The sequence below is a fragment of the Aphelocoma coerulescens genome, chromosome 2, assembly GCF_041296385.1.
Source record: "Aphelocoma coerulescens isolate FSJ_1873_10779 chromosome 2, UR_Acoe_1.0, whole genome shotgun sequence".
NCBI lineage: Eukaryota > Metazoa > Chordata > Aves > Passeriformes > Corvidae > Aphelocoma > Aphelocoma coerulescens.
Genome location: NC_091015.1, coordinates 21,360,489 through 21,376,058, shown reverse-complemented (window position 1 = coordinate 21,376,058; position 15,570 = coordinate 21,360,489). Strand labels below are relative to the sequence as shown.

Here is a 15,570-nt window from a genome sequence, read left to right as displayed (position 1 = left end):
TGTTTGAAGTGGACACTGATCTGCACTGTGTAAGAGGTAAGCAGCTCCCCCAGTTGCTGGCTGGCTGAAGCTTGCACTTCAGTATACCTGTGGTCTGATACATTAACTGCTTTGAATATCCAACTAAAAAGTCATAATAGGCTCTAGAACCACACCTGGAGCCAGGACAGAGAGCTTTTATAAGAACATTTAGCCAAGAGTCTAAAAATCATTATCTACCTTACAGAATAAATGGAAGGTCAGATGTGGGATTAAGTAATTTATGAAGAAAAATTTAAGATTCATGGTGTGGATTTCTACAGCCAATATTATGTGCAGTTGGTGATGTTAGTATGTCATTATGGTGTTTCCAATCTTAAAAATACCTGAGTCAAATCTATAGAAAGTTTTGCTGAGGCAAAACTTAATATTTTGTAGGAGGCTTCATTATCAGAGCTTTAGTGTTATTTATGCTATTACTTAGTAATGAACCTGCTAGCAGAGGAACAAGTATTTCAAAGAATCGTATGGGCTTTTAACATAAATCTTATAAAAATTAATGACAATTTTACTGTTAAATCTGTTACTGTTTCAAAACATGGCAGTACAAAAGCTGAAATGTCCAATTCCCACTGGAAAAGTTATCTCTCAATTGTTTCCTACTTTTTTTCTGTAGGCCAGAATCCTTTAACTAACTGTAGTTGAAACCACTACATAGACAGTATTTTGTATTGATTATCCTGTCACAAGGGGATAAAATGAGGATGTGACCATGCTTTACAAAGAGAGCGAGTCTGTGGGATCTGAATTCAGGATGACATGCTGACAAAAGATGTTCAGCATTCCTCTTTGAACCTTACCTTTGTGAATATTGTCCAAGTTAAAAATCTTAGCAGAAGTAATTCCTACATGAAAAGCATTAAAGTTAATTTTAGATTGAGCAGATTAAATCTTATATCAATCAAAGCATATAGTCTGCAGAAAAATGTGTTTCTTTTCAAGAGATCTCCAGGAAATACTGATTTTTCATTAGTTATAGGTATTAACTAGTTTAATCACACAAAATCAATGTAAAACAGTCTAATGAGCAATCCACCATGCTGGTGAAAGCAGGGACTGGCTGCTTTGTGTGTGAAACCCCAAAGGACGGGACGTTGCAGGGGAAGCTGTGGCTGCACTGTGTTCTCACTGCACCTCTGGCTGCTCCCAGCAGCAGAGCTGCAGCACAGGGCTCAGCACAGCCACGGGAAGCTGAAGGTGCTCCCTGGAACATGCTGGATGTTTTGTGCTGAGCAGACTTGCTTGCAAGCCGGAGCATCCAGAGTAGCTGTCCACAGCCTGACTGCAGACGCTCATCTAGTTGGACAGCAAATTAGCGCATTGCACTAAGGGACTTGTTTCTGCTCGGGAACTGATGTGTAGACACAGCCATTCCTCTCCCCCAGTGGATTTTACTCCCACATCAGTTGCCTGCTCCATCAAGGCCCATCTTGGGCTTCTTTGACCTAAACTCATGCACACAAGGAACAGAAGAGGTGAGAGAAAGCATAGAGATGGACCAGATAAGCAGAAATTGTAACTGTCTGAAGGAACAAAACTTCAACAAAAGTATCCAAAAACCAAAATGCCCAGCATGTACTTAAGTGATTCACTGTTTTAAAGGGCCCTTTGTGTGGATTCTAACAAGGATATTTACATTTGGGTTTGTACTGGCTGCTTACCTTTAACAGTTCAGACTTTAACAAAGCAAGTATGTATTTGTTACCCTTCAGCTTTCAACTCTAAGTCATGTGGGCTAATATGAAGCACTAGAAGTAGTCTTTCCATTATTTACTTAGATAACTTATTTGAGGCTGTCTGACTGTGAACTTCAGTATACATTTAAGTGTAGGAATAATTTCTTTTACCATTTAGCCAGCAGCTGACCCCAGGACCCTTTTCCCCCCAATCACCTCTTTTTTATGAAAGTGAATTTAGAGCAAAAAGACACCAACATGTATCTGAACAATGTTCTGTCTCAAAGGGTTCTGAGACATGGGAAGGAGAAGCCAGTTTTCCAGACCAGCTGTCCGATGTCCTGCTAACTGTACCGTGCTGCCAGCCAGGACAGTAGCTGTCTCCCAGAAGATACTGTCTTTTCCTTGGCAATTAAAATTGAATGACTGTGCAATATGTAAAAACCCCTAGGGTATTAATCAAAATGTCATGTAATTGCATGTTTTGCTCACATGCTTTCTTACAGTTAGCATTATCAATTTCCTCTGGTTACTTAGAGCATGTATTTAATCCCATAGAGTGCTCTGATATTACCGACTAGGCTTCAATTTGCAAACTGCAGTATATACATACACACAGAGGCAGCACTTAGAGCAGAACAACTTGTGAAAATTGTATAGGTTCCTAGACATTTTTCTATGGGAGCAAATAAAAAGTAGCAAACATTAATACCCTGCATGTTTTAAGTCTGCTCTCTAAATAACCACATTCTTTTAGGGGACAAAAAGTGAATTTCCATAAAGGCAGAATCTCTCCCAGTTTGCTCGTCAGGGAAGAAAGGACAGAAAGGTTCGTTTGGCTGAGGTTCTCAGATGAGCTGCCTAAATGCCATAAAGCACTGTTAGTTAGCCTCTGTAATCCAAAAGTGAAGTAAACCAGAACCCAGGTCTCTAACAACTAGGCAGTATGAAGGAAAAAGGATACAGGAATGAGGGTTCTTATATCACACCATCATTGGCCAAATGTCTCTGGAGTACAGTAGAAGTTTTAATCCAGACTAATGCTTATATACAGATCTCACCAAAGCTGGGCTTCTAATTGATTTTTTTTTCTGTGAGATAGAACATAAATTTTATGAGAGTGGACTAGAAAAAAGGATGCATATCCTAACAGATTCAAACCATGATTCAGTGCAAAATCTGGTGTGAGATACTCCAGTACAAGCCCTGGACAGACACCAGCATTCAAGACAAAGAGCCAGAAAAGTGAATTTTCCTATTCCAAGGTGCCAGTGGAAATCTAAAGACATTTATGTTAAATGTGCAAAACCAGCTAAAACAAATACTTATCAAGCTTGACTATTTTTTGAAAAGTAAAGTTTCACGCCTGACATGCAGACTCTCCTAATTTGTTATCTGTAGTTTTCACCGGTAATACCACTGTTGCACAAGATTTTAATGTCAGGCCCACACCACCAGACAGAATACTTGTGTTCAAAGTAAAGCCAGTCCTAGGACAAATTCAGGAATCTTTTCAAATCATTGTTATCTGCAAAGGATTTTTTTTTCAGAAAAAGAAATCTAAAAAAAAAAAAAATAAAACTCTCTTAATACTAAGATAACTCTGTGATCAGTTTGCAATAAGGAATGGTCACGGTAATTCCAGAAGTTAGGAAATTACCTTTTGGTGTGGGTTTTTTCTCCCCCAAGATATGTTCAACTTCAAAGCTAACATTTCTAAACCTGTGGTCCCTTTCCATCATCTCAGATAAGCAGCAAACAAGTCCAAGTAAACCAAACTTTGAATAATATATGATTAAAGGAAAAGATTTTATTTTAGGGCTAAGAAGTTGATAATAAATAAAGGAATATAATAATGTAATAACAGATGTTCTCATGCACTTAACACATACAGTAATGCTGGCTTACACTGCTGTTTGGACAAATTAAGAAGAGGTATTTGGCAATATTATAAGTCTGAATAGTTTAAAGATTATAGAACAAGAAATTATTTCTGCTGTTTTTACATTTCTTTTATACAAATTCAAATAAATATTAATATATCTATTTTTCCTCAGATTTTCTGTTCACTTTTAACATGCCCAATAACTAAGCCACAGTAATATACAACTGCCAAGAAAGAGTATTTAAGAATTATACTTATTCCTAAAAATTTATTTATGTCACATTGTGCAAGCTCTTTAGGTAAAATTAGATTTTAGGAAAAACTGCAGAAAATTTTAACTCATTAAAACATATCCAGTGCAAAGGCCAGTTTAGTCCACACATTATGGTACTGTAATGTAAGCTAGTATAATTTAAATAATAAAACATGCCTATATGATGCTGAGAAAGCTGAATATGTTTCATGTTTTAAAGATCTGACATCTAATATGCAGATTCTGCAATATCAGAATTTTTCAAATCTTCATGAGATGGCAAAATAATGGTAAGACTTTATAAGTAGGCTTTTTTTTTAGGATAACTCACATTAACAGTACTACAGTGGCCAAAAAAGACAAACTATTATAATAGAAATCAATCTGATTAAAAAATTAAATATTCCAATTAACACTGAAAAAGTGTTTGTAATCATTATTTACAATTCCTCAATGATACCAGTGTATAACTCCACACAGTCAAAGTATACCACTCCCCAAGCAAATTCCAATTCCGTCTCCCCATCCGAGGATCCAACGGGCGGATGTTGCCCATGGACAACACCTCAGTTTAGGGAAGGAGATCGGTCTGTGCTCCAGAGCAGTTCTATGTATGGCCACTTGGTCTGCAAGCAGCGTTTCACGGGAGTGTCGTCAGTCTGCAGCATTGGTTCTTCAAAGCCCATAACAACTGCTGTGCCTTCTACATACATGACCTGTCAAAGTAAACCCAACTCTGTCAGCCTGTTCAAAAACTGTAAGATGAGATGATATTATCACCAGTTTAGGAGAGGGTTTGTTATGATATACATCAAATCTGTGAAGTTTTACATGCTTCTTTTTTTAATGAAATGGAGGTATGAAATTGAAAAACCCTAATCTTTGAGTGCTTCTGCCTACATTTTGGGGTATGAAACCACTGGATATTTCACAGGGGGGATTTTAAGGACTTAACTACAAGCTATTCCAAAGACTGAGCAAGTATATTTTCTGGAAGAGTCTTCTAACTTGAAGTCATTCTTGTTCCTTATGGCTCTTAATGCCTTACAATCTTTTACTCTAAATTCTCCTTCAGGAACTTAGAATCAGTCATATTGTGTTTGGTATACCCCTTTTTTCGAGAACACTGAAAATGAAACGGGTCATCTTTGTTTCCTCAGTAAATGGCTCAAAAAATACTAATTTTTGATGCAAGCCTGGACTACTAAAAAAATTTCATGAAAAATTCTGAACACCTAATTTAGATGTAGAGTTACTTCTAAAAGTTGCATTTTGTGTATGTTACATCTCCACCGTCCCTTACAGTTCAGACCCCCCCCTTATGACGGGTAGGTGTGAGAAGTGCTCTTCTCAAAACACAGAGTTTCAGAGACCTGGTCTGGCCAAGCAATGCAGTACAGTAGCTCAAATATGATCAGGAGCACAAAGCACCTTCCAATTCCAAATATATCATTTTGGAAGAAAATCATCAAAATAATAGCTTTGTAAAACATCTGTTTCAAGTTAAGAGTATTTTGCCTGTAACTGTATTCAGTTTTGCATAGTTACTGTTATTAGGGCTTAGATGTACATCTTACCTTTTCATTATAATTAGATTGCTTCAGTCCATTGTAATGGTAAACAGTAAATGACTCTGAAACCCTGGAGTCCTAGTAGAAAGAAGACAGTTAATTTCATGTGGCATACACTGTGCCTTGAGTCTCTTATTTTTACAACTAGACAGATGCATTCAACCAGGAAGACTAAAGGAAACTTAAAAAGTACCATTTCTTTTAGGTGACAAAATCTTCATTTTACCTCAGAAATAAAAAAACGGGTGCCAGTAAATTAATGAGTAATGGGCTCAAGAGCACGTCATGATTTTCTGTGTTCACCTGGACACTTTGAACTACAACTTCAGCACTAACCATGTAGAAGCTGTCCTAATGTTTAATGTCAGACACCTTATGCAGTAGTCACATGCATGTTTATTTATCACTGTTTGGATGCTACAAAGTTTTTTACTAAGGACTAGATCCAATCTCTGGCCCTCCATCTGAGAGCTAAAAAGCTAATATACTCCCATGCCTAAGTAAACTAATTTTGAAGACACTGGTTCTGCTGAGGTCCAACTGCAAAAGTACTGGCTCTGGTTGACCTTTACTGTTCCAGGTGTTTAAATGTTTTAGTCCTAAGAGGACTGAAAGCTTTGGATTTCACTGAACCAGGAAACACAAATCAGGTGTAGTATCAGCTCTTTTATGCCTACCGGACCAGGCTCCAAACAAAAGCTTATCCCTTTTTTGAGCACATGGAAGTAAAGGCTGGAACGAGAATAAATCTGCTCAGGTTACAGTACATCCATCACATTACAAAAACCCTCATTCATTTTTCTACTCTTGAATGATTCACAAACTCTCTCTCTATGGGTCTCTCACAGCCATCTAAGCTATTCAGTGGAAGGAGGGTGGTGAAAAGGAAGATAAGTGGTAGCTCTGCTTACAGAAGTTGCTTCACAGAGATAAATAAAATTAAACTTTGCTGGGAGGAAAGAGGACACATTCATTTCCCTGAGGAAGTTACACTCACCCATAAAGAAAAAAAATGCTGCTTTCCACTTCTTGTCCCATGGAAGTTATGAATTCTGTGCAGTTATTGTTTTCAAAAAAAAAAGGGCTAGCAGGGAATTCAGGAATCCCCCTCTCAAGGTGACTGCCCTAAGCACTAAAGAGTCAGGCTGAATAGCTTTGAATAATTTTTTTCTGAGCCAGCAAATTTCAGAAGGAAAGCTGAGATATCCTCCTACTTCTGAGGTGGAGTTGAGTACTTTCTAGGAGAGTAAGAACAGGGGTTTGAATATCCTCAGTGAAGAAGGAATTGAATCGGGATCTCCCAAGCCCTAGCTACATGTTCAAATATCAACACCAACAATTCCAACCATCACTGTTATCGGCTATTTCCTCAAAGTATTTGACCTTAATCTTCATTTGTGCAGAATTTCACTTTCAGAAAGAATTCTTTCAGGTGTCAGTATGGGTAAAAGCTACTGCTACCTGATCCACAGAGCACAGACACTGAAAAAATGGATACTGGCAAGTTCCAGTCCAAAACATGCAGATTGCTCAAACAGCACCCATAAGGCAGTAACAATTCCCATGTTTTGTACTGGAGCCAGTGAAGGTTTAACAGGTCAGGCAAAACTGAGTGGTGGGGAATCACATGTAACAGGGAATTAGCACTTGACAGACAGGCATTGACTTGGGGGCTCCAACTTTACAGCAGGCAAAGAGTTCCTCCACCAAGGTGACCAAGGCAGGGTTCTGCCCATGATTGCACTGTGCTTTGTTCTCCAGCTTCCCTTCCTCAGTCAATGATGCCCTTGCAACAGGAAAGAGAGGCAGCAGCCCCATACAATGGCTCTTTTCTTCCCCAGGTATCTAGGGCCCATGCTATTGGACAGTTTAGACACAGCCAATTATGGAGGATGTTCTTTGGCTTTCTGGACTTCATTCTAGCATCTGGGGCCTAAAATTAAGCAGTGGAGTCTTCCAGATTTGCAAATGTAATATAATTGTAATAAATAAGTTATATTCAATTGTGCATGTATTTCCACTTCTGTATAAACAAATGAAAGGAAGAAGAAACAGTTGGCAAAAATACAATGCAGATATAATTCTAAAAGTCCAGAGAAAATTAACACTAACTCCTCTTTCTCTTTCCTCTAGATGATGAAAGTCTCTGAATGATCTGTTCAATCTCTACTATCTATGGCAGTGCAATTCTAGTGTCTTCTGACTGACCAGAATGTTTCATAGTACAGAATACTATACCCAGTGCTGCACAATCCTTAACAAAATAAATCTCGCTGAAGGCACTTAAAACCCAGCAGTTCCACATTTCCTTGATTTTAAAAATTAAGCCACATAGTTTCAGTGACACATTAAGATAACAAGCCTTTTAAGTACTCCTCCCAGCCCTTCTCCTGCTTCCACCAGCCTATCCTTCTATCTCCAGGTAAACCTGCTCTCTTTTGCTAATACAAGCATGTGCATGGCAATGGAACAAGCCCCCAGACACCTGCAAAGAGAGCTCTTACCCAGACCAGCTCCCTGCTCTGGTTTACCACATATCTGTTTAAAGAGGCTCCCAGTGGCAGGGAGGCAGTGTGAGGGCAGGAAAATGTGATCCAAAGCAAAGGGAAAAGAGGACAGCAGTGCTAGGTTAACACCTGCCTCTCGGTAGTGGTGCAGTCTTAAAGAGTATACGGAGCAGACTGAGAGTTTGAAAATAATTTTCCAATACCCTAACTTCCACATATGTTAAACCTAAGTCTATAATGACTTTTTGTTAAACTGTCAAAAATTTTACATTATTAAGAAATGTACATAAAGATAATTTTAAATATGTTTGCAACCTTTTCCTATTTGTTGGCAATATCTTTAATATTCATAAAACCAGTATGGTCATTTATTCTCGTAAAAACCAAACTCCGATGAACTTTCTGTGTAAGGAAACAATTCAATGTCACATGCAAAATGATTATATATTTCCTGAACTTAAATTTAGAACTTGTTGCTACAATGGAGTTTCCTTCCAGTGTAAGGCTGAAAAAATCATGGACATGTTACAGAAAACAGAAGTCTACCATTTGTGGTGGAATACAGAAGTTATCTGCTGATCAGCTGAGTTGAATGAACGCAATACTTATTAAAAATTGTGATATTGATGAAAGTTTTTAATGAGTCACAAAGCCAAACAGAATGGACAATGCTCTGCAGCAATAAAGCTATACTGATTACCTGCTCAGGGAAAAATTCTTGCAGAAAGGGACCCAGTAGTATGATGCCCAGTCCTTCTGGGTCTAATTTGGTCTTCATGAGGTTTACACTAAGATAAAAACATTGAATATAAAAGTATGAGTAAGACACTTTTATTCTTGCATGACGAAGTTATGCTGTGCTACCATAGTACTGACTGCCAAGTATAGCAATACTATTCTATTTTTAATCACAAGTGACAACTGCACCAGAATGGTATGCAAGTTGCCAAAACATGGTTATTTTTAAATAAAAGTAATTTGTTATTTTAAATTAAATAAGTGATAATTCTGAAGGACCACCATATTTGGTAAAATAATTTGAAACCCATATAATCTAAAACCAGGTTTACAGCCCAAAAGGCATTTTGCTGTCTTGTAAGCATTCTTTAAAGATACAAAAACCAGCCATCTTTCAAACATAGCTCTGTCACTGCCAAACAACCTGTTTTTAAACACAGATTTGAAAACTTTCCAAGATTTTCTAAGTACGCTGAAATAAAATTAAATTTAACAGATGCATTTCTACATTTACATCGCATACTTGATATCAGAGAAGCCAGAACCAACAAACAATGGAAATACTAACAGTACTAATCTGGAAGCCTTACTGCATGACTATGATCTAATTTCAGGTCACTGCAAACAAAGATCAGTTATAAGTCTATATATCTATTTAAGCAATATATTTCTACAGGCAGCAGATTGTATCTACGTGCATCTACCTAGCCCTCTGCTTTAGTTACAAGTTGTACCGTACACAAGAACGTCCTCATTGGGTCAAACCAACAGAGAGTCTTGCCCAGTATCCTGTTCCTGACACTGGCCAGCAGTGGATGCTTACGATACAACAGGGCAAACACACAGCCTTAGTTTACCCTCCCCATTTCCAGCAGTCTGCTGCTCAAAGATATCTTCAGTGACAGGCAGTATCTAAAACACAAACATACATATTTTTCTTTCCATGCATGTGCCTAATTAGCTTTGAACCCATATATACTTCTGGCTCTTAATAAACTCCACTCAAAAAATGAAAATGAAACTATGGATTCTGGGAATAGATGTTCTCTGTTTTGAACCTGTCACCTGATAATTCAGTTTGATAATACCCCATTTTTGTATTGTGTGAAGCAATTAACAATCATTCCCTATTTACTGTGTAAATGGTTGTCTATCTTTTCCAGGTCAAACAGTCCTAACCTACCTTTTCCTTGCACTAATGGCATTCTGTATCTTTAATTAGCCTTGCTGCATTCCTGATACCTTTCTACAATATTTTTTTTCCAAGCTGAAGTGAAACAGCAGGCATTTATACAATGACATAACTCCTATGAATCCCACTCCATGTATATCACTATCAGTTTAAGTCTAGAGGTTTCCTGACCACTAATATCTAGTTCATAGACCAACAATGTGTATGTGCAATCAGCATTGCTTTATCCCTTGAGTGACCAATCTACATTTACTGTACTGACACTTCTCTGTTACCATATCTTCTAGTAACTTCTGCTGTTCTTACATATTGTTTTTTTAACATCTCAAACACATTTGTATCAGCAACAATCATAAAAATCCCTACTGCCAAATCCTTGCTGGCAAAATAATAGAATTCACAGACTTAATACAAAATCCTGTAAAATTCATCTAATTATCTCCCTCCATTAAGAAAAGGTGACATTTTTATTCTTTGGTCAATTCTTTATCTACAAAAACCATTCCTTCCTATTCCATGTTTAGCCATGAAATATTTATATGCAAATTTTCCCTCGACTGGCCTTCAAATCCTTTTTTAAGTGCTGTTGTTCATTTGTCACCTTCTCATTCTGATACTGTTTGGTACCAGCACAGTCCACAGTGGTAAGTCACCTAAAACAGTTCAGCAATGTCCTTCTGATGTTTCTTCAGGATTTTGGTTTTTTATTACTTCTTTTGACACTTCAGAACCTTAGTTACTCTGACCACCCATAAGAAGGCTTAAGTACAGAACCCCTCAGTAATCTCCAGTGATGAGGAGAACTGCTCCCTGCCACCTTCCCTGGTGAATAAAAAGAACTCACTGCACTTTTCTAATTGAGTACTTTTAAATATTGGGAGTTGTCTGTCAGAACTACAAACCTCTTGCAAGCCTCTTGGCACTGATAGGCTCAGAAGAATACTATTAGTTTTATAACTTTGCTGATTAGTCTACAGAAGATTTTAACTCACTTTATATTGTATTTACATTTAACATTCTATAAATCCAGATTCTTCCCTTTTTTTTTTCATGTAGGCACTATGTTTTCCTCTCAGAAGACACATTCTTAGCTTCTCACAGATGCCTCTTTTACTACATAGGCCTTAACCACCCCAGGTCTCTTTGCTGGGGGCTGTGGGCAGAAGGTGTCATTTCCGAGGTCTTTTTGATTGTTGTACAGATGCATTTTGTCCTTCTGGCTACCCCCTGCATGTCTTCTTTAAGTAACTTCCTTTCTTGGTCCTAACACAGAACTAGTAGTAAATTAATTGGACTCTTTTTGTTTCTCCCTCAACACACAGAGGATATATTATGCAAATCTTAAGAGAGTGGCTCTGTTAAGGTCCTTGGAAGACAAATTTTAAAATTCATAACACTGACTGTGATATCCTATAAACCATGCTAATTTACCACCTTTAAAAAAGTTCTCTTCTCAAGTGAAACCACGACTCAGGATTTGCAAGATACTGGACTTCAATCCTTCTATTCCTCATTCTCACTGCTCTCAAAGTACAAAATTTTGGTATTTCAGTGGCTGTTTGGAACCTGCCCAGATTCGTGAAATGCTGCAATAGAGTTGCAAAAACATTGTGTTTGCAAACAGAACCATGACAGATAATTTTTAAAATGCACTTAAAATTATGTAATTAAGATTAAAGCAACGTATATACTCACTAAAGAAACACAAGAACTGTTTAAAAATACAGAGCCACCTAAGTTTTTAAATATGGTAAGTGTACAGAATTTAATCAATTAAGCAGGAGGGTAGATCTAATAAACTTGGACTGTGTTATGTTTCAACTGAGGCTTTTTCCTTCAGCAGATCCCTAGCACCTTTCAACGTTACTGGTACCACAGCAGAGCTACTGAACATGTGTGGGCTTGTGCTTCAGTCTCCTCAGTGCAAAGCCTGGCACTTGAACCGAAGAGGTTACGAGTGTTGGGGTGATGGCCTTTGTACTGTTATGGCTGAGAAGTGTGTGGGGACAAAAGCCTGCACTACTGGTCAAATAGACAGCATAAAGTGTTTTAAACAAGCTAAGTCTAGATTGAGAGATGTGCTCAAATTGGTGCCCTAAAGGGCATCAAATGGTTTTTAGAAACAGGCAAAACAAATGAGACAGGTGGGTTCTCAGACACATTCACTAAAAAACTAGAAAATTTTACTAAAAACACATGCAATGGCATTCAGTACTGGCTAAGTCACCTTGCTAATGTCTGCTCTACAGAGTTTTCCCCTCTACAGTTCTAAAATGCTAATTAGGTCTGATCTTCATACATCCTGAGATTCTGAGAAACTTAAAGCCTTGGACTAGATCATCACAAATTTACATAGTACATTTGAGGCAAGGCCTTTAATTTTCCTTAAGAACAAACAAACAAAAAATAAGCAAAAAAGCCTGTATGGAGTTTGAAATACATTATTTGTACTTGTGTTCCACACTAAAAAGACAGAACATCTAGAACCAAAAGAGAGTAGGTTCTCAAGATAAAGTATTAGGCAATATATTTCTGTAAGAGGAGATGATTTAAGACTGCATATTCCATGGTTTCATCATGACTTCAATACAGCAGGTCTTTTGACTGGCTTTTCATACATCAATTTATATTTGATATACTATGCACAATAAAATAAGACAGGGCTATGCCACAAATGTCCTGAATGCCAAACAGCCAAATGGAAAAACTGCTGAATGAAAAATGAGGATTTCTGCACTCTGATTGAGACAGCAGAACAAAAAGGCAAAAGAAAGCTTCTCAGACCTATTAAATGATGGCTTTTTTCTTTCCCTTCCTTTAAAAAACAAATATTTTGAAGATTTCACCATTTCCTGTCATAATATGAATGTGAGCGTTTTGTCTTGTACTTTCTTTTGGTTTGGGTACCTCTTTATTTCAGTTTTCACTCCTATCCTCCAGAGAACAACTCAGTAAACTTCGTTACACTTCAGACATTTGGAAGGACAGAAAATGGGCGCAATCACATTTCAGATGGCTGTCGTAAGTAAACTTGCAGTCTCCACAGTCATTCCAGTTTTGACCCAAGTAAACTAGACCAAATGTTTACAAGAGAGCAGAAGCATCTTTTGGAGCAGTAAAAAAGTTCAAGGGCTTGGCTCTCCTTTCTGCGTTAAGCATTTAGTCACAAAACATGGTAAGTTTTGACACTGAAAGTTAACTGTTGTCACTTAATATTAGTCTTGTCTGTCCATATTAGAGTTAAAACATTTGAGTTTTAACTATAATCCTGAGAATCAATGTGTCATTTCTGAAAATAAATGGTAATTATAAACACTATAAAGTCCTGAGTGGTGGTGGAAACAAAACTGTAACTGAAGCAGTTTCAGCTTCAAACTCTGCAGAAAGATCCAGTGGTAATCCAAATCTGCCACTGAATACCTTGATTGTTTAGTTCTTCTGTCACACAGTTTCACCCCCATTAATATATAGAAATATAATCCTGACTATCTCCTCAATATATGGTAATGCAGTAGGTCTGAGGGATTTTTTTGCTTCTAGTTACCACTACCAAAGTTAGAGACATCTTAATTTCAATTCCTCCCCTTTAATTTAAAGCTGAAACATTTAAAAATAACATTCTGTGCCCAGAATGTAAACTAGGAAAAAAATCCAAACCACGAAAGAAACCAAAACCAACCCGAAATTATAACAGGTATGGGTTAACTGAATCCAGAAAAAAAGCCTTAAATGATAATTAATGTGATTAATTGATACTTCTGCAGTATTTAAATTTTATTATACTTACTATTCAGGATCTGAAACAAGGTCCAGAGCCTTCATTACATCTTCTAGCAGAGTGTCAGGTATAAAACCATTATCTGAAGAAGTAGCAAAGCTTCTTGTGAGGAAAAGAAACAAAATGCCTTCCAGGAGAACAAATTTCACTCAGAAATACAAATACTACATATCTTTATCTGTAAAATTTGCAAGCAAATGGTGGGGTTCTAGAAGGAAAGCAGTTTTCAAATGCTTCTCTCATGCTTTAAAAAAAACCAAAAAAAACCCAGTGCAATACAGAAACTGAATTTACCACTCACACAATTAGAAGCTTAATACTTGCTAAGAATTCAATCTTTGTATAGAGCTCTCCACTAGGTACCTTGGGGTAATAACTGTACCATTTTTCCCTTTTGATTAGTTAAAAAAGTACCCGAATGCCAGACATCCTGTTTTCCAAAACATAAGGAAATTTTCTGTGTGTGCTGCATACATTCAAGAACAAAATCTCATGAAGAATGATTCATATTAGAACAGTTTTTTAATGAAAATTTAATATAGGAGAAATAAATTTTATTTAAGCTTTATGTTAATTACAAAGAACATTACAAGGTTAAAAAAATCTCTTAAAAATTCTACTTCCTATTTTACAATTTCCCTTACTGCAGAATTCTCAGATAATTTCTTCATAGAATTATGGAATGGTTTGGGTTAGAAGGGACCTTGAAGATCATCTAGCTCCAACCTGCCTGCCATGGGCAGGGAAACCTTCCAGCAGACCAGGATGCTCAGTGTTGTAGATTGACTCCTGTACTGAACATTTCTTAAGGACTAGGCATGTCATTCCTCTCTTAATGAGTACACTTCTATTAAAAAAAGCTTATTTCAGCACAAAGTACAGCCCTTACCCTCAGGGTCATATGTCTGGAAAACTCTTCTTGCTTGTTCTGAAGGCGCTTCAGGAGCAACAAGGGCCATGTCCTATGGGGGGGAACCACAAAGAAACCTTACAAAATATTCTTAATTCAGAAATAGATTACTAAGAAAGTATTTAGCAATACTACACCCAGTTGGAACCTAAATTAATGAAAATTTCAATGCAACAGAAGAAAAGTTAAGGTGATTTGGCAATTTTGCTGAGTGACATAAAACAATCAAGAAATATGCTAACGATTACCCCATAAACTTCTAGACAAATTTTATGCAAGTCTTTTCATGCGGATGTTGTAGCACAAAAGCTAATTGGAAATTACAATTCCAATCATTTGCACTCAAGAGCTTCAAGCGGGAAAGAGCACAGAAGAAACTAATTTGGGAGGCGTCCCTTTGTCCTGATAATCTCTTCTGGTGAGAACAACTTGAAAATTGCTTACATACTGGAAAAATAATTTCTAGATTTTTATATTAATTCAGTATCATAATAATGTAATTTTAAGGGTCCATAAATACTACTTAATTGAAACAAACCCACTGTTTAATGAAAAAATTTCAACTGATTTTATAAATGAATTATAAGTAGAACATTTAGAGAAAACCAGTATTTTAACAGTTTTTAAACTGCTTTAACTCTTTTTAAACAGTTCATGTTTACATATATTCTAAAATCCTTTAAAGTACTTTCAGATAAAAAGTCCATATTAGCTCAATACAATTAGTTTCATGATGCCAAATAACGTATGAAGTTGTGCAGTTGTTGAGCACATACCCTGTCATAATGGGTAACATGTTATTATATAAGGTACATACAATACACTATGAAATTTTGTAGTGTGTGATCAACTCTTAAATAATTTGTAACACAAAACATACTAAGCAGTAGATTTCATTATTACAGTGTATTACAGTAAACTAATGCAAATATTTCTCGGTTTAAAATCACTGATGCCATGGCATATAGAACTTATTAACAAGATGATTAGTGATTTCAATATTCAGGATTTAACTCTGAAG

The 15,570-nt window shown here is 36.8% G+C and overlaps 1 protein-coding gene across 3 annotated transcripts in view; it reads right to left on the bottom strand.

Moving 5' to 3' along the window:
- Window positions 1-3,505: 3,505 nt before the first annotated feature.
- MINDY3 (MINDY lysine 48 deubiquitinase 3) overlaps window positions 3,506-15,570 on the bottom strand; it is a 47,908-nt gene continuing 35,843 nt past the window's right edge. For all 3 annotated transcript variants that reach the window (XM_069006738.1, XM_069006739.1, XM_069006740.1), the window contains 5 exons: window positions 14,529-14,601; window positions 13,649-13,721; window positions 8,632-8,719; window positions 5,431-5,502; window positions 3,506-4,569 (listed from right to left, as the gene is read on the bottom strand). In XM_069006738.1, the coding sequence (XP_068862839.1) occupies window positions 4,420-4,569; window positions 5,431-5,502; window positions 8,632-8,719; window positions 13,649-13,721; window positions 14,529-14,601 (456 nt within the window). In that variant the 3' untranslated portion in view covers window positions 3,506-4,419. The remainder of the gene's footprint in view (window positions 4,570-5,430; window positions 5,503-8,631; window positions 8,720-13,648; window positions 13,722-14,528; window positions 14,602-15,570) is intronic.